The 26649-nt window shown below is 37.8% G+C and overlaps 1 protein-coding gene across 4 annotated transcripts in view; it reads left to right on the top strand.

Moving 5' to 3' along the window:
• Positions 1-26649, top strand: part of astn1 (astrotactin 1) — a 523796-nt gene that overhangs the window by 151575 nt on the left and 345572 nt on the right. The window contains exons 5-7 of one of the 4 annotated variants that reach the window (XM_047368543.1): positions 3595-3744; positions 15342-15449; positions 17162-17311. In XM_047368543.1, coding sequence (XP_047224499.1) covers positions 3595-3744; positions 15342-15449; positions 17162-17311 — 408 coding nt within the window. Of the gene's footprint in view, positions 1-3594; positions 3745-15341; positions 15492-17161; positions 17312-26649 lie in introns of all 4 variants that reach the window. The other 3 variants (XM_047368540.1, XM_047368539.1, XM_047368541.1) reach the window with 3 other exon arrangements.

Genomic DNA, 26649 nt, shown 5'->3' with positions numbered 1-26649 from the left:
TCATTATTTTCTATAATGTAATGATGAAAAATTAATATTCATATATTTTAGATTCATTGCACACTAACTGAAATATTTCAGGTCTTTTATTGTCTTAATACGGATGATTGTGGCATACAGCTCATGAAAACCCAAAATTCCTATCTCACAAAATTAGCATATTTCATCCGACCAATAAAAGAAAAGTGTTTTTAATACAAAAAACGTCAACCTTCAAATAATCATGTACAGTTATGCACTCAATACTTGGTCGGGAATCCTTTTGCAGAAATGACTGCTTCAATGCGGCGTGGCATGGAGGCAATCAGCCTGTGGCACTGCTGAGGTCTTATGGAGGCCTAGGATGCTTCGATAGCGGCCTTTAGCTCATCCAGAGTGTTGGGTCTTGAGTCTCTCAACGTTCTCTTCACAATATCCCACAGATTCTCTATGGGGTTCAGGTCAGGAGAGTTGGCAGGCCAATTGAGCACAGTGGTACCATGGTCAGTAAACCATTTACCAGTGGTTTTGGCACTGTGAGCAGGTACCAGGTCGTGCTGAAAAATGAAATCTTCATCTCCATAAAGCTTTTCAGCAGATGGAAGCATGAAGTGCTCCAAAATCTCCTGATAGCTAGCTGCATTGACCCTGCCCTTGATAAAACACAGTGGACCAACACCAGCAGCTGACACGGCACCCCAGACCATCACTGACTGTGGGTACTTGAGACTGGACTTCTGGCATTTTGGCATTTCCTTCTCCCCAGTCTTCCTCCAGACTCTGGCACCTTGATTTCCGAATGACATGCAGAATTTGCTTTCATCCAAAAAAAGTACTTTGGACCACTGAGCAACAGTCCAGTGCTGCTTCTCTGTAGCCCAGGTCTGGGGAATGCGGCACCTGTAGCCCATTTCCTGCACACGCCTGTGCACGGTGGCTCTGGATGTTTCTACTCCAGACTCAGTCCACTGCTTCCGCAGGTCCCCCAAGGTCTGGAATCGGCCCTTCTCCACAATCTTCCTCAGGGTCCGGTCACCTCTTCTCGTTGTGCAGCGTTTTCTGCCACACTTTTTCCTTCCCACAGACTTCCCACTGAGGTGCCTTGATACAGCACTCTGGGAACAGCCTATTCATTCAGAAATTTCTTTCTGTGTCTTACCCTCTTGCTTGAGGGTGTCAATAGTGGCCTTCTGGACAGCAGTCATGTCGGCAGTCTTACCCATGATTGGGGTTTTGAGTGATGAACCAGGCTGGGAGTTTTAAAAGCCTCAGGAATCTTTTGCAGGTGTTTAGAGTTAACTCGTTGATTCAGATGATTAGGTTCATAGCTCGTTTAGAGACCCTTTTGATGATATGCTAATTTTGTGAGATAGGAATTTTGGGTTTTCATGAGCTGTATGCCAAAATCATCCGTATTAAGACAATAAAAGACCTGAAATATTTCAGTTAGTGTGCAATGAATCTAAAATATATGAATGTTAAATTTTCATCATGACATTATGGAAAATAATGAACTTTATCACAATATGCTAATTTTTTGAGAAGGACCTGTATATATATGAAAACAAACAAAAAAGGCCATAGCACTTTCCTTAGCTGAGTTGAAGGGAAAATCTAGCTTTTTCTCTAGTAATTATGCAAGCTGGCCAGACCAACTAACTGAAACCCTGACTAAAAGTATTTCTGCAGCCATCTGTTTTCTCAATTCTCTGTCTTTTCTTACATGACCTCTGCAGCAGTAGCTGCCCCACTTCTCACCCCTTAGCTGTTTCTGTTGTCTTATTTACTTGAGGGCACCCTTCAAAGTCTTTTGTCCTGTACTGAGTTGGAAAATAAATCAATAATAAGAAAATGATTCACAGAGAGTGAAGTGGCATCATGAACCGAATGGGTATCTGCCAAGGCAAAATGATTTTAAAGCTTCTTTCCTTAATCTCTTGACTCCTCTTAACTGTCTTACAACACGGCTGCTAACATTTTATAATTTTTAGTCCTGCAAAGCTCAATACAGTGAAAGGAACTTTTTTTTATGTCCACGGACAAGACAAATTTAGTTTATTATTCAAGAAGTAATCCTGCAGTTTTCTATCATTATTATATTTATGCCTGAGGATGTAAAATCTTCCTCATGCAAATGAGGCTTTATTTAATCATCACTTCAACATAAATTATCAAATTTGATGCCGGCAACATTCACTTTAATAAGAAAATGATTTATTTTTCCTTCTTTTAAAACAAGAAAAAGTTACATTTGCTGTTAGATGGGAGACTGTGTAGTTAGAATAACTACCTTGCTGTAATTGCAGTTTTAGAGCAAATATTTTTAATTAGATTTTGTTCTTAATCAGAAAGGTTTATTTTTATTATGGTGAATAGCCATTGGCTAAATGACAGTAGAGCAAAGGTAAAGCATATTTGTTCTGGATTCTGGGTTAGGGTGAAATATAAACAGTTTTGATTTTCAATGTTATTTCCTTCTTTTATGTAGCCAGTAATTTGGCTTTGAATGTTTAAAATGCTTCTTTTTTTGTTTTCCTCAAAACCTTTCTTTTTAAATTCAAAATATTCACAAGACTTGTTTGCCAGCTAGTAATTCTATCTCAGAGCTTTTCTTTTTTTTTCATCAACACAACTCCTGTGAACTGTTCAATGGCAGGTATATGCTCTGAATTAAAATACGCTTCAAATTTACTGGCAGGACTCATTAAGTGATCAGTTATGGTGAAAGTGCTTGCACACAGTGTTCCTCTAAAATCCGAATGGCGTGGCCCTGCAGCTAATGGAAGCGTAATCCTTGCATTATGCATTTTAAATGGGTAATGCACGGAACTGGAGAAAGAGGCAGTGGAGGCCGCTGGCTAGGTGCAGAATGCTGATAGATATAAAAACTGTAGAGGTAACTAACAAAATGGCATTCAAATTCCTATTGAATAAACAAACATATAGACCTAAACAGAAATCAGTTATGACCCATCAGAATCAGAATAATTTTATGCCTTCATGAACAAGTAAGGAATACGATTATTGTGTTCGTGATTTGGACTGTATGACGCTAGCTTCTTCAGAGCAGTTATCCAATATTGTCAGAGAAACATTCTTCTTGTTACGCAGACTTATTGTTACGCAGCTAAAAGCTGTATTCTCATTTATTTCTTTTTTTATCATAAGCACAAAACAATTGCATCCACCTTGATATTAAATATATATAGTCTTATAAATCACATTTAATAAATAATTATTCAGCATATTATTCTTGTTTAAAAATATAAATGTCGCCATATAATTCTATAAAATTAGCAGTTTTGTTGTGTTGCTGAAAGAATTGCCTCAGTATTTGCAGAAATGTATAATTTCCTTCTCTGAGTCTCACATATGCTCCAACAGTTTTTGTAATTAGTTTTAATTTCAAGCCAGCTTTTCTCACACTTAATTTAGACTTTTCCCCCAGTAAACAAAAAGCTGCATGTTTTTTCTTTCGCATTTGCTCAATTTTTCTCTCCCTAGAACTGACTTTGAAAAACTTAATTTTTTCAGTGGTTGTTTTCACGTCTAATACCAGTTTGTGTCCTTGCTATCATTCCCTCATGTCTGTAGTTACCTCCTACTTGTTTGCAGTGAATGACAACACCAAATTGGCCCTGATGAACAAATACAAGGATAACATCATTGCCACGAGCCCGCTGGACAGCAATCATCAGCAAAACACCCTGCTACCACACAACACGTCTACCAGCCAACGCAAGCGCCTCTCCAGCAACACCCGAGGTGAGTCACGCTTTCTTGTGAATTTCAGAAAAACCAGAAAACAAATGCACCAGCTGATGATGTCAGGTAAAAATCTGAGCATACGGAAGTTCTGTACAGCCTTTTAGAAGCACTGTATGTTCCAATTCATTTCAAAAATTATGTTTTTTCAGCGTCTCAAAAATTTTAAATGTTTCTAAAGTATTTTAACTAGGCCCGCTGACAGGTTTTGCCAGTGCCTGAGACAGACATCTGCATCTACGATGCAGTTGTCTCACACTGTCTAGTGGGGGGAAGGGGAGGGGTGGAGTGTTTGACAACAGAGTTGGCGATGCAGTTAATTTAAACTGTGAGCTTTACTGTGTCTCTACCCTCCACGGTGGGCAGCCACTTCCACGTTGTCTTACATCTGCTTTGCTCTGGCTTTAACACTGCAGACTGGGACCCTGCCCCTTATCCTGGGTCCGGGACAACAGACTTGTTTGTACCCCTGTCGGTAGATCTGATTTTAACCTTTATTTTTTAGAGCAGGAATGCATCACAAAACCCTCGTGTTGGTATTGCTTCAAATGCAAGCTTATTGTTAATTGGATTGTACTTAATTGTGTTGTATCTAAATTGTGCCCCATCATAATTACTTGTAACATCCCATCTCTGCTCATGCTCACTTCATGCTTTCCAATGTGTTACAGTTTTCTACTTTGTCACCACAGCTAGAGAAAAACAAATTGAAGACAAAGTTTACATTTGAGGGATAGGTGAGGCATTAGCCAGGGACATTTTCAAACTATACCTTTTATTTTTATTTGTATGTAACTTAAAATCTTTACTTACTGTTCTTATGGCTTTCTTTTAGCGCAAATAACTTTAAACATTATTTCAAATCTAAAGTAAAAGACCAAGGCACAGAAACATTCAAACACAGTTATTGAAACTGTACTGTAATTGTAAGGCAATGAGAAGAGTAGGCTGCTGCATACCGCTACATTCTGTTTATTTTACCTGCACTTAAAATAATGTTTCATTTATTATGTCTGAAAAACCCAACATGACTATTGGAACTTTTTGGTTTTAGATACCTTGGCTCTATATATGCGTACAGCTTGGCAGGGCCTGATGCCCGAATCAGAAGAGACCATTTGACTGAAACACAATTCAAGCAAAACGTCTTAATCAATAAGAAATGGTGAGAAGAAAGAGTGAATGCCTGCAAAATACACAAAAGAATACCACAGTGGGCACTGCTAAATGGCCTTGTTGAAAATTTAAGCCTCCAATGCCCAGAAATCTTTCAGTATGGTTGGAATAAACTACAAATAACACTGGTTTGTGGTTTGCCAGTGTGTAAGGTCTTGTACTAAACTGAGAAACAAATTCCCAGAGACCGTGTTCAAGCAGGAATTTGTGATGTATTAAATGAAAAACATTAAGGTCCAGACAACATATAAAAAAATTGTCAATAGCATTTTCCTTTTGTGGACACAACTAATAAATACCACAAAATCATGTTACATAGATAAGGCTAAAGATGCCTGAAATTCCCTTTTTTAAAGAAAGTCTGAGAATGGTATTTTAAATCTGACTGGAGCAAAATATTGTTTGTTAAAGCCTATTATTCATGTACCACTAAAATTGTTTTCTGAAGGGCTGAATTATCTAATGACACCAGCCTTGAGAAGCAAAACTTAATTACTCAGTATTTCATAAGGAAGTTGAAACATTTGAATACATGCTTATTTCAACTTGTGCCTTTTGTCTATAATTGATTAAAAAACTTTGACAGTCCTTCTTGACAATTTGGAATCAATACATCTACATTTTGCGCACACACATAAAGACCAAAGCTACTCTATCTACAAAACTAAAGTGTGCAAAACAAAAATCAAAAATGTGGATTTTCAAATTCTTTTTTTTTTAGGTTTAAAGAACTTCATTCTAAGCAATGAACACATGTGGTGGTAGAAAGTTTTGCCAAGTCCTTACCTGAGAAAGCCATAATGTTAACAAGCAAGCTTGCTGAGAGATCTCTTATGATTTATGGTGTCCTGCAAAAGTATCTATACCCCTTCTACTGTTTCAAATGTTCTCACCTTACAAGCACAAACATGTATTTTAGTGGGATTTTGAGATAGACTAACAGAAAGTACTTCATAATGTGAAGTAGAAGATGTCCCTTTTACTCTGATACCCCTATGAAATATAAAAGAAGAATTAAATCCATTGCAACCAGTTGCCTTCAGACGTTGACTCATAAGTAAGTCGAGTTCAAAAACAGAGTAGTGGCAGGATCTAGCAGCGGGGATATATTTTTTTCAGATGGAGCTAAACCCAGGGCAAGAAAACCTGTTAGAGGCTGCGTAGCACTTGCGGCTGGGATTGGCGTTCACCTTCCAGCAGGACACAAACCTAAGCATACAGCCAGAGCTGCAACTGAATGGTTTAGATCAAAACAGAATTAAAAAAAATCTATTTTTCCTCTTCTAGAGAAAGGTTGTTTTACAAAGTATTGACCTAAGAGCAGAGTACCTATCCACATCACTTTTATTTTCCTTTTGTTTGAAAAACAATGTCCTTATCTTGACATTTCAGTTATGCACTATTTTTGTGTTGGTATACCACATTAAATACCAATAAATTACATTGAATTGTGTGGTTGTGGTTGTTGTGTTCCAACATTTGAAAAGGCAGACGTATGGATGCTTTTGCAATATACTGTAAATTAATGATTACTACTGATCTTAACTGCCCAGCTGCCTCCTAGTTTGATAACTGTGACAGTTTTGTGACAGTTTTCCACCCTGTCATCCTTATAAGTTTATTGTGCATTTAACCTGTCTTGATATGGTGACAATATGTATCAGTTGACTGTGGCCTAAATCACACACTGCATCCTTGCAAAAACATGATTATTTGAAATCAACACTTAAAGTTCAAAAGAAGATTTTTCTCACCATAAAGAAAATAGCTCTTAGCTATCGCAAAAAGAATAAAAATAAGTAATTTGTAAAAATGGGATACTCTTGTAACCAAACATATGGATTTAGTTGAAAATTTGTTGCTGCAAATAATTACCTAAATGTCTAAGTGCACTTATTTGGTGTACTTATCCATGACTGATAAAATGTAAAAAAAACATTTTATCATGTCATGAAAAGTTGGGGTACCAATCTACCACTATGCATTATGCAATCAACATAATGCTGAAATTTACGTTTGCTTTTTATCTCCTGCTTAAAAAACATGTTACAAATTGTATGAGAGTTTCAATATCTGCTCTGGTAGCTTTAAACCATTCAGTTGGCTGACAAAAAAATAAAATAAAAATTTGCCACTGATATATTCCCGTTACATTTAGCATATTTTTACTTTGTGATATAAGTATGCACAAATAGAAAGTAATGAAGTGGGAAAAAAAACACTTTTTGCATTAATCATAATTGCTGTCTTATTAATACAGTATCCGCTTGCCATTTGAAAGTACAATGTTTTGCCATGCTTGGCATGCAACCACCCTCCCCCACACACACACACACACAAACACACACACCCCTTTAGAAGTTTCAGTGCTTCCAGATGCAAATTAGATGTCTCCAAAGCCAGCTGCACAGGAATGAGGTTGTCTAAGCAGGAAATTACATCTGTTTCACACAGTTTTGAGTTTCTCGGGTTTCCACTCAACAGTTTTCCTCTTTCTTATAAAATATTCACACAGACGTATTGTCATTCTCAGTGGGCATTTTCGGCATTTTCTGTTTGTGTGATAGGTGTGTTATGTACTAATGGGGTGATTCTGACTCAGTGGAAAGAGTAGTTGTCCTGCAGTCTGAAAGTTGTTGGTTCAATTCCAGCTTCCTCCTGTCATGTTTTGATGTGCACCTGGGCAGAGCAATTAATTCCAAGTTGGTGTATGAATGTGTGCTCCTTTGTGAGTATGATTGGATGAATGTGGGTCCAGTGTAAAGTGCTTTCAGTGGTTAGTATGACTAGAAAAGCAATATTTGAATTTTGTTGTTTTACCATTCCATTTTAAAGCTTTCTTTTCCTTTGCCTTAGATTCTCCAATGCTTGTCTTTTCTCCATATGTCACCTCTCAAAATCTCAAGTACCTAAGTTGTCAAATGGGAGAACATGAGTAGGTGAGATAAGTGTGTCCAGGCTATGAGTCCCTCATTAGTACAAGTCCTTCTCAAAATATTAGCATATTGTGATAAAGTTCATTATTTTCAATAATGTCATGATGAAAATTTAACATTCATATATTTTAGATTCATTGCACACTAACTGAAATATTTCAGGTCTTTTATTGTCTTAATACGGATGATTTTGGCATACAGCTCATGAAAACCCAAAATGCCTATCTCACAAAATTAGCATATCATTAAAAGGGTCTCTAAACGAGCTATGAACCTAATCATCTGAATCAACGCGTTAACTCTAAACACATGCAAAAGATTCCTGAGGCCTTTAAAACTCCCAGTCTGGTTCATCACTCAAAACCCCAATCATGGGTAAGACTGCCGACCTGACTGCTGTCCAGAAGGCCACTATTGACACCCTCAAACAAGAGGGTAAGACACAGAAAGAAATTTCTGAACGAATAGGCTGTTCCCAGAGTGCTGTATCAAGGCACCTCAGTGAGAAGTCTGTGGGAAGGAAAAAGTGTGGCAGAAAACGCTACACAACGAGAAGAGGTGACCTGAGGAAGATTGTGGAGAAGGGCCGATTCCAGACCTTGGGGGACCTGCGGAAGCAGTGGACTGAGTCTGGAGTAGACATCCAGAGCCACCGTGCACAGGCGTGTGCAGGAAATGGGCTACAGGTGCCGCATTCCCCAGGTCAAGCCACTTTTGAACCAGAAACAGCGGCAGAAGCGCCTGACCTGGGCTACAGAGAAGCAGCACTGGACTGTTGCTCAGTGGTCCAAAGTACTTTTTCGGATGAAAGCAAATTCTGCATGTCATTCGGAAATCAAGGTGCCAGAGTCTGGAGGAAGACTGGGGAGAAGGAAATGCCAAAATGCCAGAAGTCCAGTGTCAAGTACCCACAGTCGGTGATGGTCTGGGGTGCTGTGTCAGCTGCTGGTGTTGGTCCACTGTGTTTTATCAAGGGCAGGTTCAATGCAGCTAGCTATCAGGAGATTTTGGAGCACTTCATGCTTCCATCTGCTGAAAAGCTTTATGGAGATGAAGATTTCATTTTTCAGCACAACCTGGCACCTGCTCACAGTGCCAAAACCACTGGTAAATGGTTTACTGACCATGGTATCACTGTGCTCAATTGGCCTGCCAACTCTCCTGACCTGAACCCCATAGAGAATCTGTGGGATATTGTGAAGAGAACGTTGAGAGACTCAAGACCCAACACTCTGGATGAGCTAAAGGCCGCTATCGAAGCATCCTGGGCCTCCATAAGACCTCAGCAGTGCCACAGGCTGATTGCCTCCATGCCACGCCGCATTGAAGCAGTCATTTCTGCAAAAGGATTCCCGACCAAGTATTGAGTGCATAACTATACATGATTATTTGAAGGTTGACGTTTTTTGTATTAAAAACACTTTTCTTTTATTGGTCGGATGAAATATGCTAATTTTGTGAGATAGGAATTTTGGGTTTTCATGAGCTGTATGCCAAAATCATCCGTATTAAGACAATAAAAGACCTGAAATATTTCAGTTAGTGTGCAATGAATCTAAAATATATGAATGTTAAATTTTCATCATTACATTATGGAAAATAATGAACTTTATCACAATATGTTAATATTTTGAGAAGGACCTGTATTTCATAATAATGAATAAATGCAAGGTATCTCAACCATAGGGGATACATATATAGTAATTTATCTCTCTCCATGCCTTGACACTATGATGATAATGGAATAGCTAATACTGGTGCAATATGTCTTTTCTCCTGAGAATAATATATCTTATCACTTAAAAACATAAAAATATAGAACAAAATGTTGAACAAAATGGTGACACTGTAGCAAGGGTTGGAAAACCCTGTTATAAAAAACATCAGAAGAATGAGCATGCATATCTAGCTGATTGTTTACAACTAAAAATATTTACTCACCAAATTTTCCCTTTTAATGTACGAGTATTTATTATAGTAGATCCCTAAAAATCCATATACTGTTAGACGTAAGATAAATGTGAAGTGGGACGTTTGCAGCTTTATAGTTCATCACAGATTAAAGATAGTGGACTGTGATTCCATAGGCTAAAGTAGAATCTTTCATGTTTGGATGTAGATGTATCTTTTAATCAAGATATTTTCACACTTCAGTAATTTGCCTATTTACCTTGGAGTTTACATTTTGCTTTCAACTCTTTTTCCCATTTCTTTAAATTCACTTTCAGGGTTTGGACATTAAACTGAAAAATGTTGCAGAGGATGCAGTTTCCTTCCAGCAAAAGAAAAAAATTAATAAATATTTGAACTGAAAGTGTGCTATGAAGAAGGGCTGTTTATTAAATAAGTCAGGAGAAATGCTCCCGAAACAATAGTGTCACCACAAAAGGCTGTCCTCTTGTGAAATTAAGCCGTGCTAACATCTGTGTGGATAGATAGTCATGGCTGCCAATAATATTTATACAGCACATTCATATCTTCAGAGTATATTGTTCTAAAAGCAACAACTTGAAAAGCTGATGAAGCTGCGGCCATGAAAAAGTCCTTCAAAATTTACCACACCGACATTGCTGCCAACTATATCCTCCCCCAATTGTTTCCCAGGCCTCGTCTTCATTGTAATCAAACACTGCGTCCTGGTCAGAATTTATTTAAGCTCGTGTCACATGGAGACGTCAGCATTACTTTATTTGCAAATCACTTATATCCCACTGAGCGCGTAACATGTATGGAGCTTCAGTGGATTTTCCTTCTTACATTGTAAGTGCAAACTGAAAGCACTGGTAAACAAGCTTGGACACATGCCCTCTAATACAGTTAACCCATCAATTAAAGCACACTCAAAGTAATTAATTTTTAATATTACGAGTTCAGCAAAAGATTTAAGTAAGCTGCCTATTGCAACATGTGCATAACATCCCCATGTTTAAGATCATACTGCGTTAAGTGACACTTTTCCCCATCCATTGTTGATGGATATAGTTAGCACAATTGCTTGAATGCTAGTGAGTTTGGGGGGGGGGGGGGGGGGGGGGGGGTGTCCAGAACATTTATCTGCTTTCTACCTCAGTGTTTTGCATCAAACACATCTACCTCATTTGACAAATATTTCAGTTTATTTTCATATTATACCTACATATAATTTAACAGACTGATGTGAAATAAGTATTTTATTCACTAGACAAGAATTTTACTAGGCACATCCTACCATAATAAATTATATATCATACATCAAAAAACATATTTAAACATAATGTTGCAAATTTTTCTGAAGTACTTTATCTGCTTTTTTATTTACACAAAAAGTTGGATGCCAAAAAACCTCCCAGGAATAAGTTTTACCCCATGCACTTTTTCAGCTCTAACCTTCATAATTTGAACTTTTTGTTTTTTCGGACATAGCTGTGTTCTAAAAATTAAAATACTGTGGCAAATGATGGAGTTAAAAAAAAAAAATAACATAAAGCATCTTTGACATCTAAGCTCTAGATCTGCAGAGCAAGACAAGTAATTGTTCATATTCATGTACACAAGACAGTATTAGTCTAATAAAGCTACTGACATTACTAATAATTAAATTTTAATCAAATTGCCCAATTAAATACATGTTATGTAATACCAAATATGTTGTACTAACTTGTTTTGAACCTAATATTTGTACCTGATAACAGTAGTTCTGAGACAATCTTACAAGTGCTATCACCCCCACAGTGACACTGGTGTCAGCGCTACTTTGGACATTGAGAGAAGTTTCTTTTTTAGGTTTGACATTGATTTTTAACTCATGAAGTCCCCAAGTGACATCTACTGAATGTCCTGCTTCAGTCATGTGACTAGTGAGGGACTCTGGGTACCAAAGGCATCTTTCCAAGGTCTTGGCGCATCTGGACAGCTAATGTAACCAATTAGCTAATTTTACAAACCTTGTTTTCTCTTAGCAAAGGTAGGTTTCCATTTATTCAGCAATTATAATCCTTAGATAACATGTCCTATGACACATATAACCTGGTTCGATAACTTGCCTAAAACAATTTAATATAGAATAGGTTTGTAAAATATTGCCATCACATACATGTAACATTGGGCATTAAACTCTAATTTGTAAAAAAACAATTCATGTGATGTATCTGTTTTAAAAAGATGATACTAATCATCTGCTTAGTCATTTTAGCTTATTCAGCTATTTTAGATTAATTTATTTTCTGATCTTTTTAAATCAAATTTAAATGAATCCTAGCATAAAAATTGTATGAAATAATTAAAATATGTGATGAAACTTTAACTTAGCTTTAGCCTAGTCACTTCCTATTTACCCTGTATTTTATTATTATTTAACTTTTTTGTAGAATGAATAAAAAGAAAAACAATACAGTGTTCAAGATGCACTGGAGTTCGTCACTGGAGACTACAATAAGTATGAGGGATGTGAAAGTAGCTCAGATGAAGATCCCAAAGAATCTAATTACATTGCCAGCAAAGACATAAAGAGTGAAAAATCAAGTGGGTCTAGTGATTCAGATGGCTGTGATTCCAGTGATTTAGATGCACAGCCACACATAAGCCAAATGAATCCTGGGCAGCAAAAGTCAGCCATCAAAGGACAAAAATGTTCTTGGATAAAGAAAAATTTGAAACCCCTGAGTGAACATTCAAGTGTCCGTGTGCCAAACCTCCTGATTAGGTCCATCCTCAAAACTAATTTATGCAGAGTACAAAAATCAAACACTAACAGAAATGTTGATACCACTGGTAAAGAATTAGAAATACTGATTAGGCTCTACCTGTGCATGGGCCAAATGCCAGAAAATTTAGCATATTGGGAAACTGATACAAGATGGCCAATGGTGCCAGATAACATGTCACGCAACCGATTTCAGACCCTGCATGCGTCTCTATTGGCAATACGGATTTGTCAAACAGACAAGCAAAAGGTAAGTGTTGTAAGATCTGTCCATGGCTTGAAATGTTTCACAAACAATGCCTGGATATCATCCCAGAGGAGCCCAACTCTGTTGATGAGCAAATGGTGTCCTTCAGAAGGGGATACAGCCCAATAAGGCAGTATGTGAAGGGCAACCCCACCCTTGGGGATTAAAAATTTGGGCCTGCTGCTCATCCTCTAGAATTGTACATGATTTTATTGTTCATCAAAGTGGCACTGGGAAAAAGACCCTACTCATGGTTGATTTACTACCATGATTCCAAACTACTTGGTGTCCAAAAGCCAGTAAAATAAAAGAGCTTCGTGGCAGAAGATACCACTAGGTTGATCCTTTTGCAATCACAAAGGGGGCACCAAACACAGCATCTGCACCTCCACCACCTAATAGAGTTTGCGTTGAGATAATCCAGATAATGTCTGCACTAACAAGGTTGCACACTGGCCTGTGCGGACGTTCCAAATATTGCAAAGTTAATGCAACCGCCACCATCTGTAAAAAATGTAATGTGTGCCTTTGCTTCACAGAGAAAAATAAATGCTTCATATGTTACAATTTGGCTTAAGCTAAAATTTCAAAACAGCCTTGAGAAGCAAACATGATATTGACGTTACATAATATTAATTTCTGTTCTGTTTTTGTCCACCTTTTTAATGGGTTCATGTTGCTTTGTGACATGTTAAATGTTTTTATTACATTTATCTGATGTTTAGTTTTTTTGCAGTAACATTGTCAAACGTACCTCCAATATGAGACAGATTTTTTTTTTTAAACGTTATTTGTTAAACAAAACCAGACAATGCTATGATCATCATATATGTTAAGGTATTGCACATTGAAAGCTAATTCTGTGTTAATAAGCAAGGAACTGTGTGGAGAGATTTCCTTTCCAAATACGGAATGACTTTCCAGTGTACTACAGAGTACGCCCAAAGTGACATGTATTTGACATTACAGATCAATACCAGTGGGTGGTGCCATTTGGAAAAAAAACCCAAAAAAAACAGTAGTACCAGCATACAAGTGTCATATTGGGTACAAACAAACACACTTTCCAATCCTTTTAGATCAGTTCATCTCTCCTGCCTTGGATAAAATAAATTTTGATGGTAGTGCATGTCCTTTAAGAGTGTTTACTTTTTGTTTCTTTCTCTTCTTTTGTTTCTTTCTCCTTTCTCTTCTATTCCCCTCAACAAAGTTTTGTGGTCATACTCCGAAACAACTGCTTACCAACACTGGACTACATGCAGGATAAAAATCTAGCTATTACCAGTGTATGTTTGGTTAAGGAGGAAGAGTGTAAGATTGGATGGTCTCATGCATTTATTGCAGTAAATGTCACCACGTACTGTAGCCACCACTGTACTATTGGCTCTTGATTCACTTTTTGTAATTTGTAGGGACAAGCACATTGATAAATATCATTAGGTGATGTATATGTAAGATTTTTGGAGTTAACGCGACAGCTAATTTTAGTCAGTAGTCTAGCAATATTAAATACAAAAACATTAAAATATTATTCAAACGATAAGATTAGAACATGGCCTAGTAGCCTTAATGCATTGAATGCTGTATAAAGAAAAATAATTCTATGAACTGAACTACTCCTGCCGTCTGTAGGAGATCCCGGCATCTGAGACTTCAGTAAAAACAAGTATAATGAACATACACCCCACATATGCTTGCAAAAACAACAGTATAACATATGAAGTCAGAAACGTAATTAAAGTGAAGAGTAGTAGGTGCAATGGACGTCGACTCACAGCTAAGACCAGATATTTACATACACTATATAAAAAAAACAACCTTTCATTTCTCACTGTCTGACATTGAATCTTATTAAACTTTTTCTGTTTTAGGTCATTTAAAATATTATTCTTAGGCAATTCAAAGTATCTTTGAATTGAATTGAATTTAAAATTTTACAATTTGAACAAAAGTAACAAAATTGTCTACATAAAATCTCTATATTCTAAAAAAGTAGAAATAAATGGAAACATTTCGTCTAATTTTAAGTCAGATGTTGAGAATAAAGGTTATCTGTCATTTCAAACAGTGTGTAAATTGTTTTCAACCGCAAACCCTAGTTTCCACAGTCGTTTTCAAGATTTTCTCTACTACATTTTTCTTTAGAGTTTATTTCTTTCTATAGCATGATGATCTTAATGTCCATTGCCCAACTATATTAAAAATAATTTATCTGATACCAAAATTGGTACTGCAGTTTTAGAACCATCTGCTTGTAATTATGATAATTTATTTGACATTTCATGCAATGATAACCCTAAATGCCTTCATGTGGTGAAATTATAAGATGTTGGCTAGGTTTTAATAACTCAATATGTAACCCCACTCAGTCACATTTATTTCTTTTGAGGACTCAAAAAGCTCCACATTTTCCACACACACACAAAACATTTTTTTTAGTGCACCCACCATGCCTTACATTTCAGCTACTGAAAGGGCAACTCTCGGATTAAGACCCCACCGGTGGTCTTTTTTTTTTCTTTTTCATCGGAGGTGTATTTTTGTTTGAATCCAACAGCGGGTTCAACTTTCTTGAACCCAGACGGGGACTCTGGGACGGAGGCAGACAGCGAGCCTCAGATGGCCTTTTACACTGACCCAAACCGCAGTCGGCGCCGGAGTCGAGGTATGAGAAATGGTAACGCCAACAGCGCGTGGGGCTCTGGGGGTAAGGAGGACTCATACACCTGCAGACAATTTATTCCATTGATGGGTATTGCCACTGCCACGAGGCATGACAAGTAAACTCTGTACATATAGCTAGTGGATGGTACTAAATTGGTGTTTGCACATAAATTCGACTTATAAAGGAAATGTGTTTATATACATAGTAATGTGTAGAGTGTTTGTGAGCATGGAAAATTGATCTCACTGCATCTGCATACAATCTTGTTGATGGAAATCAAACAAGATCATGAGATCAGAGGTTCCCAGAGGGGGGAAAATTTTAATATTTGTTGCATTGTGTACTATAAAGAGCACTCTATTTTGAAATAATATTACAGACAAATATTATTTCTAAGGAGGACCCTGTGAAAATGCTGTCAAGGTGAAGTAGTGGAGCACGCTTTATCTGTCAGCATGCCTTGTCCTTGCAGCTTTGATGTACAGTAATAGGTTGTGGAAGCAAGATGAAGGAAGAAAAGACAAAACAAATAATGGCCTCAAAATAATAGCTGCTGTCAGAAGGTGTTACAGGCCTTTACAAAGCCTCCAAGCCAATTATCCCCCCGTCATGTGCACAGGTGTCACGTACACAGCGGAGCCTCCGGAAGTGTAGCCAACATCTTTAATTAGAACAAGGCGGTAACAATGATGCCCGTACTGTGTTGTTTACATTCAGAGGAAAGAATGATTTGTGAGGCATGATGAAATTATTTCTTGTTATTTCCTATCTACATAAAGAATTTACAACATTTTCCCAAAATAGTGAAATGTATATAGAGACTTAGTTTTCACCATTATAAAAACTGGGCAGATGAAAAGAATAAAAAAGGGTCAGCTAAGTGAAAATAAGTGAAATAATGCCCACATCCCATTTCTGGATAAGTTACTTGATTAAATAAACTGGGTTTAAGCAATATACAAAAGGTCAGCCTTCCATTTGGCCTTTGTTTAAAGCCTAGCCATGGCCAGCATCTGAAAGAACAAGCTCTGCCAATGTAATTTAAAAGTGACAATATAATCTTAAATTTTGGCATTAGTGTAAAATAACTGCTTCGACCAAAGTTGAGTACCTATTTTCAAGGTCATTGTGTAGAGTGTGTTTGTGTGTGTTTGTGTGTGTGTGTGTGTGCGCGCGCTTGCGTGCACGGGCGGTGCGAGGTTGTATGCATGTCTCCTTTGGGTATGAGGTCAGGTTTACCACTTTTCTGTGTTGCATTCTGAGGTAAAGCAGATAAGGGAAGCATTTTTACTCTGACGGGAAAGGGGAGCACAGGAAAGAGGTTGTAAAGCAGCCTCTAAGCAGTTTTTTTATTATTGTTGTCGGTGTCTCTATTCTCCTCACACATCCCAGCATGGATGTTAAAAACCCTTCAAAGGTAAACCTTAGGTCTATACCATTGAACCATACCAAGTCTAAAGCTCCCAAAGGCTTGATGCTTTTTTTTGATCCAAAGGTCATTTTTATGGGAGGTAAGCCTTTTTTTGTAGGGTGAGTGGATGTTGGTTTGTAAAGTAACTCCTCATGTGAGCAGTTTGTGTATTTGTGTGTGACTGTTTGCATGTGTATTTATGGTACCAACAGGTTGCAAGAAAACACAGACATGTGACTGCTGCTTAAGTATCATTGTTCCCATCTGCTTCTCTCTTTGCCTGTCCATTTGTTCTCAACAGCAGGTTCCCCGCGGAGTCCCATCAATAAGACCACCCTGACTCTGATCAGTGTCATCAGCTGCGTGATCGGCCTGGTTTACTCCTCTCACCTCGCCTGCAGCCTCTCAGTCCGAGTAATCTTACATGTGCCGGAGCACCTCATAGCTGACGGTAAGGCTTTACACCAGTATAAGATTGTCGATGCAGCCTTTCTTAACAAACTCCTGAGGAAGCTTAAAGCGCTGGGGGGCTGAGCTGGGATTTTTTTGCCACTCTCCGGGGAGTTCAGCTCTCTATATCTCTCAAACCAAGTGCCAGTGCTTTGTTGGGGAGCTGCTGATTTGCTTTGCCCTCAAAGACAAAGGTAAATGCCAGGTCGACCACTTTTCCTTTTGGTTCCCTGTGCTGCACCACATGACAGACGCACCCTTGAAGCATAACAGCATATTTAGGCAGTGAACATCCACAGTGAACCCCTCATCACTGTTCAACCTTTTACTGTTTTATACAGTCCCTTGCAAATGTATTTAGACACTTTGAACGTTTTCACAGTTTTTTACACTATAACCACAATCAATGTATTTTAAGGTATGTCTCTACTAGCTTGGTACATCTATAGATGGACATTTATACTAATGTCATTCTTTAAAGTATTTGCCAAATTATGTGAGATGGAATGGAGAGCACCTGGCAAGATCAGTTTTAAAGTCTTGCCAGAAATTCTTAATGGGACTTCAATTTATATTTTGATTGGATTTGGACCATAAAATGTTAATATAATATGATCAACCACTTCATTGTAGCTCTGGCTGTAAGTTTTGGGCATTGTCCTGCAGGAACTTGAGCCTCCACCATAGTCTCAAGTTTATTGCAGGCTCTAATAATTTATTTTATCTTGTTGGACTTAGCTCCATCAATCTTTTTATCAAATCTGACCAACTTTCTGTTCCTGCTAAAGAGAAGCATCCCTGATGCATGATACTGCAACCAGCATGTTTCACAGTGCCTTTGGCATGTTTAGGTGATGTGCACCACCACACATAGCCTTTTGTGTGTCGGCAAAAAAATAATACTTTGGTCTCATCTGGCCAGCACACTTTCTTGTACATGTTTGCTGTATCGCCTACATGGCTGCAGCAAAACTGTGTTCCTTACCTTTGTCTTCTTTGGTGTTGACGATGGTTGTTTACTAATGTTCTCAACAAACTTCTGAGGCTTTCACAGAACATCTGTTATTATACTGAGATTTACACACATGTGGACTTGAGTCACTAGTATGTTGATTTTCAAAGACATTTGCTTGACCTCAATTTTATTAAGGGATATCAACATAAAGAAGTCTGATACAAATGCACCTCAAACTTTTTAAAGTTTTATTTTGTCAGAAACATATTTGTCCTGAAAAATTTCCTTCATTATTGTGCACATTTTGTTGGCCTATCTTAATGAAATAGGTTAACAAAATGTGACTAAATCTAAGACAAAAAAGAAAACTGGTGTGAATAGTTTTTTGCAAAGCACTCTATACTGAACGGGCTTATTGATAAAGAACAACACAACACTTTCAGAATAAAAAAATATGTTTTCACTTACTGATTTCCTGCAAGTTCTTCCGCAATTTTTTTGTTATCACAGGAGCGAGTTGCCAGTCAAGATATATTATAGACTGACTAGGCTTACTCATCTATCATCTGCAGGTCTGATTTGATTCGGTGTTCTGCAGCTTACCTGTGGTATACGCTGGCCTGCCAGGGAGTTATTAAAATTCTTGGAGGCATCCGAGTAGCAAACTTTGAAAAGGAAGATGAAAGATGGCAATTTTGCCTGTTGAATAACAAATCTGGGATCGATTTAGAATGTTTCTATAAATGTCTCCACAATCTCATCAGACCTGATTTCATGTCACAACGAGAATTTCGATTCAACCACTGAGGAAAGAAGCTATTAATGCTAAAAAATGCCAACAGCTGTGCAAGTGTCTGCCTTCAGATCCACTGAAGAAAACCACATAGATGTAGAGTCACACTTCTCTCCTCCATTTCTTTTCAGAACAAATTATCATGCCAGACACTTTTTGAGGTTACACAGGACAACAATATCTACTTCTTGTCAAGAAATATAAAAAAGTAATGGACGATTCTTTCCCTGGTAAGGGCATGTCAGCAGCTCAAAATGAACTGCAGTGTCTGATAAAGTTTACTACGTGCTTCAACAATAGACAATGAAATTCAAAACTATAGCAAGTATGGGATCAACCAGCATCCTCAAAAAAACTCCTACATAAAACATTTTACAGGTTGAAAAGAAAGCATATTACCAAAATGACTTTAAGTAATTATGTTAATTTCTACTGATTATCATAATCGACTGTGAATGTACACTGTATGACTAAGTAAAGGAGAGGTGTTCCCAAAAGAGATACTCCGATCCAGGATTTCTGGGTTCCCATCTGATCCCAGTATCTACATTTGAATGCTTGCTGATACCAAAATCTTGGCATCCAGAACTAAATCTGAACAATGAACTGTAGAGAGTGAGAGGGTGGTGGGCACAATATACTCAACAACCAGAATGTTATAGTAGATTAAAAAAGTCCAAGCCCTTTATTTACATAGAATTATAAAACAGTCATTGTTGCACCAACGGATTTCACACAAATGCAAGACTAAGAGTGTATTGCACATATAACAAATACAAAAATAACATTGAGTTAAAACCACAATTAAATAAAATCATATAAGTGGAACACACATTTTCTAAAAGTTCTCAGAAAACAAGTAGGGTTTTAACATACATTTAATTTATTCAATGGTATGGGCAGAGCACATGTGGAGATAGGGGTTTGTTCCTGCCTATCTGCCCCAAATGGCTGGTTGGAACAGAGATAAGTAGCTGGTCAGCTGACCTCAGAGTGGATGAGTGAAGTTTACGAAATCTGCTGTCACTTCACCATGCATCATCTTGGAAACGAACAACAGAATTTTTAATTCAGCTCTAAGAAAGGTGCTCCTGTCAATTATTTGGCTTTACTGAGGTCAACAAACAACTAAATTACTCAGTAACAGTGAAATTTAATGAAGCTTTCTGCTATGAAGTATTATTACTACTCATGAGCAGAGCTTGTGAGCACTTGACAGCTATCCTAGTCTTTTTGTGTAATTTCTAGATTGTAAACCACTATCTTGTTGTGTTTTCCAACAAGGCAGGGATATTGCTGTGGCTGTATGTCACAACCTTCAGAAATCTAACGATTTGCACAGAGCTTAATTTTGTATTTTGTCCTCTCAACACTTACAAAATCTAAAAAGAAATACAAGCTTGCTCATATGTTTAAACTTTAAATAATTTTCCAAATCTAATAAAACCATATTGTGATGTGTTTGAAAGCTCTGCCTATACACAATTTGAGATAACTGAGTATATTTTATCAAATACATCTGCAACATTGTTTGGAAATATGTTCAAACTTTTAGGACAAAAAAAATAAAATCTAAATTAGGATCATACTGTCTGGATTTGTGGCTCCAGATTGATTTCTGATCCAAAAATAAAGTCAGTATGTAGTCCAGTACAAAAACTGTATCGTATTGGATCTATCTCAGGTTAAAATCACTAGTTAGTTTATATATATATATATATATATATATATACTTGTTTGTTTAATTCATTAGGATATATACAAATTAAAATTAAACAAAGTTTGTGTTTTATGAATTTTAAAAACAAGACTGTAATTTCCGCAACAAATATGTTGGCATTGTTTTTACAGTAAATGTTTCTTCACAGTGTTAAAAACATGGAGGAGGAGGAGAGAGGTGCTCAGAACACTATAGAATACCCCCTTAAGCCTCGGGCAATATCAGCATAACTAAGTGAATCAGCCTTAGGCTGTCTCAAGAGTTATTTAAGGCACCGTGATAACAAGGTATTACAATAGTCCATTTGTAAATGAACAATAAAATTTTTGTGTAGCAATGAAATCACAATATTTCTCCCACATTAAGAAGACAAAAGACGGAATACTTCGAGGTTGCATGGTGTATGAGTTAAAGGACATAAACTGGTTTAAAGATAATACCACACTGTATGCAGAGGTAATACTGTAAACAGCAGTATATGTGTGTATTCCCCAGACGCTGTAGGCTCCTACTTTAACTCTGATATTTCCAAAAAACTGACAATATTTTTAGATCTAGCATGTTTGTTGTCAGGCACACGTTGAAAGGTGATAAAACTTTCCTGTTCATTTCATTTTATTGCATTTAATGTCATATCCTGTGTTAGTTAATCTTTATAGAAACAAGTGTATCAACACATATAGAATATAACATTTTCTTTTTTTTGTTTCTTTTTTTACCGTGTCCTGTCCGGCAGAGTATCGCTCAGAATTATTATAGTGGGGGATTTTAACATTCATGTAGACGCTGAAAGTGATATCCTAAATATAGCGTTTAATGCTATCTTAGACTCAATTGGCTTTGATCAAAACATTAACAAACCTACCCACCTTTGTCTTCATTCTCTGGACCTTGTGCTGACATATGGCATTGAGTGTAAATACATAACAATATTCTCTCATAACCCTGTCCTGTCTGACCATTTCTTAATAACCTTTGAGTTTAATTTAACCAAGTACTCCACACCTGAAAGAAAATTTCATTATAGTAGATCGTTATTAGGCGATGCTGTAACAACCTTTAAAGAATCTGTTCCACTTTTAATTTCCTCATTATCACTGAAAAGCACAGTGGAGGGCAATACTTCTGTTTCTGCCCCTTCACAAATTGATTCTTTTGTTCATAGTGTTTCTTCATCATTGCATGATGCATTAGACAATGCAGCCCCCTTGAAAAAGAAGGAAATCATTAATACGAGGCTAGCTCCTTGGTTTAATTCAGAGCTGCGTACTTTAAAGCACAATGTTAGAAAATTGGAGAGAAAATGGCGCTCTACACACCTAGAGGATTCCTACTTAATCTGGAAAAATAGCCTACTGTTGTATAAAAAGACACTTCGCCAAGCTAGAACAGCTTATTTCTCATCATTAATAGAAGAGAACAAGAATAATCCTAGGTTTCTCTTTAGTACAGTTGCTAAACTTACACAGAGTCATAGCTCTGTTGAGCCATCCATTCCCTTAGCTCTTAGCAGTCATAACTTTATGGGATTCTTCTTAAATAAAATTGATTCTATTAAAAAGAAAATCTTTGACAAACTCCCGAAGATGATTACTTCATCCACAGCAAGTGAGACAACATTGGAAATAACTGCAGCACCTGATTTATGTTTGGACTGTTTTGATCCTGTGAAGCTTACTGAGTTATCAGAAATATTAGCTTCATCTAAACCTTCAACTTGTATGTTAGACCCAATCCCAACCATATTATTTAAGGAAGTGTTCCCTCTGATTACCAGCCCCATTTTAGATATGATAAATCTATCTTTAGTAAATGGATATGTACCACAGGCTTTTAAGTTAGCTGTAATTAAACCTTTACTTAAGAAACCTTCGCTTGATCAAGATGACTTGAAAAATTACAGACCGATATCCAATCTTCCATTCTTATCTAAAATTCTTGAGAAGATTGTTGCTAATCAAATGTGTGAGCATTTATACAGCAATGACCTGTTTGAAGAGTTTCAGTCAGGTTTCAGAGCTCATCATAGCACTGAAACAGCTCTGCTGAAAGTCACTAATGATATTCTTATGGCCTCAGATAATGAACTTGTGTCTGTTCTGGTTCTGTTAGATCTCAGTGCTGCATTTGATACAGTCGATCACAAAATTCTCTTAGAAAGGCTGGAATATGCTGTAGGGATTAGGGGAACAGCGCTAGGCTGGTTTAAATCTTATCTGTCTGACAGATTCCAGTTTGTTCATGTAAATGATCAATCATCTTTAAACTCCAGGGTTAATTGTGGAGTACCACAGGGCTCAGTACTTGGGCCAATTCTCTTAACTATATACAGGTCCTTCTCAAAATTTTAGCATATTGTGATAAAGTTCATTATTTTCTATAATGTCATGATGAAAATTTAACATACATATATTTTAGATTCATTGCACACTAACTGAAATATTTCAGGTCTTTTATTGTCTTAATACAGATGATTTTGGCATACAGCTCATGAAAACCCAATATTCCTATCTCACAAAATTAGCATATTTCATCCGACCAATAAAAGAAAAGTGTTTTTAATACAAAAAACGTCAACCTTCAAATAATCATGTACAGTTATGCACTCAATACTTGGTCGGAAATCCTTTTGCAGAAATGACTGCTTCAATGCGGCGTGGCATGGAGGCAATCAGCCTGTGGCACTGCTGAGGTCTTATGGAGGCCCAGGATGCTTCGATAGCGGCCTTTAGCTCATCCAGAGTGTTGGGTCTTGAGTGTCTCAACGTTTTCTTCACAATACCCCACAGATTCTCTATGGGGTTCAGGTCAGGAGAGTTGGCAGGCCAATTGAGCACAGTGATACCATGGTCAGTAAACCATTTACCAGTGGTTTTGGCACTGTGAGCAGGTGCCAGGTCGTGCTGAAAAATGAAATCTTCATCTCCATAAAGCTTTTCAGTAGATGGAAGCATGAAGTGATCCAAAATCTCCTGATAGCTAGCTGCATTGACCCTGCCCTTGATAAAACACAGTGGACCAACACCAGCAGCTGACACAGCACCCCAGACCATCACTGACTGTGGGTACTTGACACTGGACTTCTGGCATTTTGGCATTTCCTTCTCCCCAGTCTTCCTCCAGACTCTGGCACCTTGATTTCCAAATCAAATGCAGAATTTGCTTTCATCCGAAAAAAGTACTTTGGACCACTGAGCAACTGTCCAGTGCTGCTTCTCTGTAGCCCAGGTCAGGCGCTTCTGCCGCTGTTTCTGGTTCAAAAGTGGCTTGACCTGGGGAATGCGGCACCTGTAGCCCATTTCCTGCACACGCCTGTGCACGGTGGCTCTGGATGTTTCTACTCCAGACTCAGTCCACTGCTTCCGCAGGTCCCCCAAGGTCTGGAATCGGCCCTTCTCCACAATCTTCCTCAGGGTCCGGTCACCTCTTCTCATTGTGCAGCGTTTTCTGCCACACTTTTTCCTTCCCACAGACTTCCTACTGAGGTGCCTTGATACAGCACTCTGGGAACAGCCTATTTGTTCAGAAATTTATTTCTGTGTCTTACCCTCTTGCTTGAGGGTGTCAATAGTGGCCTTCTGGACAGCAGTCAGGTCGGCAGTCTTACCCATGATTGGGGTTTTGAGTGATGAACCAGGCTGGGAGTTTTAAAGGCCTCAGGAATCTTTTGCAGGTGTTTAGAGTTAACTCGTTGATTCAGATGATTAGGTTCATAGCTCGTTTAGAGACCCTTTTAATGATATGCTAATTTTGTGAGATAGGAATTTTGGGTTTTCATGAGCTGTATGCCAAAATCATCCATATTAAGACAATAAAAGACCTGAAATATTTCAGTTAGTGTGCAATGAATCTAAAATATATGAATGTTAAATTTTCATCATGACATTATGGAAAATAATGAACTTTATCACAATATGCTAATATTTTGAGTAGGACATGTATATGCTTCCAATAGGTTAAATTATTAGGCAGCATGGGATAAAGTTTCACTGTTACGCTGATGATACTCAGCTTTACTTATCCATAAATCCTGATGAGCCCAACCAGTTAGATAGACTACAAGCATGTCTTCAAGATATAAAAACTTGGATGACGTAAAATTTTTTGCTTCTAAATTCAGACAAGACAGAAGTTGTCATCTTTGGACCGGAGTCTTTAAAAAAGAAACTGCTTAGTCAATCACTTAACCTGGATGGCATTAAATTGACCTCTGATAATAAAGTAAAAACCTTGGTGTTATTTTTGACCAGGACATGTCATTTAAATCCCATATTAAACAGGTTTCTAGGATTTCCTTCTTTCATCTCCGGAACATTGCCAAAATTAGAAATATCCTATCTAGGAGTGACGCTGAAAAACTAGTCCATGCATTTGTTACTTCAAGACTGGACTATTGTAATTCTTTACTATCAGGATGTCCACAAAATGCATTTAAAAGCCTTCAGCTGATTCAAAATGCTGCAGCAAGAGTTCGGATGAAAATTAAAAAGAGAGATCATATTTCTCCTATTTTAACTTCCCTTCATTGGCTCCCTGTTAAGTCCAGAATAGAATTTAAAATTCTCCTCCTCACATATAAAGCCCTTAATGATCTAGCTCCATCATACATCAGAGATCTGATTGTTCCATATGTTCCTAACAGAGCACTTCGTTCTCAGACAGCAGGTTTACTGGTGGTTCCTAGAGTCTCTAGAAGTAGAATGGGAGGCAGATCCTTTAGTTATCAGGCTCCTCTCTTGTGGAACCAGCTCCCAGCTTTAGTCCGTGAGGCAGACACCTTGTCTACTTTTAAGGCTAGGCTTAAAACTTTCCTTTTTGATAAAGCTTATAGTTAGAGTGGCTTAGTTTATCCTGAGCTATCTTCTTTATTTTTTACCTCCGTCTTCTTCCCTCCCTGTTGGTTGGAGTCAAGGGGAGTCAGGTTTAGCCTAAACCAGCTCAGTTATGGTTGAGGTGCAAACACACCCTCGATTTCTGCTACCTGTATGACCCCTTCTCTTTTCCAATGGTTATAATCAGTCTGACAGAGGGAGGTATCCCAATCATTGTGGTTTTTAGTATAACAATGACCATCAGTGGGACCCTTTGTGAGGTGCCTTGAGATGAAATTGTTGTAAATAAGCGCCGTTTAACTAAATAATCTGAACTGAAACTATCTGTGTAGTTATGCTGCTATAGGCTTAGGCTGCTGGAGGACATAACAACCACTTTCACCCTCTTCGCTACATTCTCACACTACTCTCCAATTTTGCATTGTTTGCTGTTATTTCAGCTTTTAACCTTGTTCTCTCTTTTCTCTTTCTAGAAGCTACACCTGGCCTGGCTCTGTGTCTGCCTGTGACACCTTTTTGGAGAGGGGAATTGTCCGAGCTTCTGCTGGCAACAACTTAATGCTCACCCTCTACCGATGATCCACATAGCCCTGTCTTTTAGTGTTTAACCCTTTCTCTCTCCTAGACATGGAAATTGACTGAGCTTTTACTGTAACTAATTATATGTGCTCTCTTTCAGACTCTAACCTTGAAAACTGGCTCAGAGTTGATCTGTTCTTTCTTTCTAGGTGAAACGACTAAAGGAGCTACATCCATTAACATTTACTTTTCCTTCCCATAGAAAGTATTTCTGGATCAGTGCTTCTGTCTTCTTTTTGTGTCTCTGCTCTGTTCTCTCAAACCCCCAGTCGGTCGTGGCAGATGGCCGCTCACACTGAGCCTGGTTCTGCTGGAGTTTTCTTACCGTTAAAAGGGAGTTTTTCCTCTCCGCTGTCGCTACATGCATGCTCAGTATGAGGGATTGCTGCAAAGTCAACGCCAGTGACTGTCCACTGTCTCTACATACTCATCCGGGAGGAGGGAATGCTGCAAGTCACTG

Source organism: Girardinichthys multiradiatus, chromosome 6 (assembly GCF_021462225.1).
Source record: "Girardinichthys multiradiatus isolate DD_20200921_A chromosome 6, DD_fGirMul_XY1, whole genome shotgun sequence".
NCBI lineage: Eukaryota > Metazoa > Chordata > Actinopteri > Cyprinodontiformes > Goodeidae > Girardinichthys > Girardinichthys multiradiatus.
This window is presented reverse-complemented; position numbering and strand designations above follow the sequence as displayed.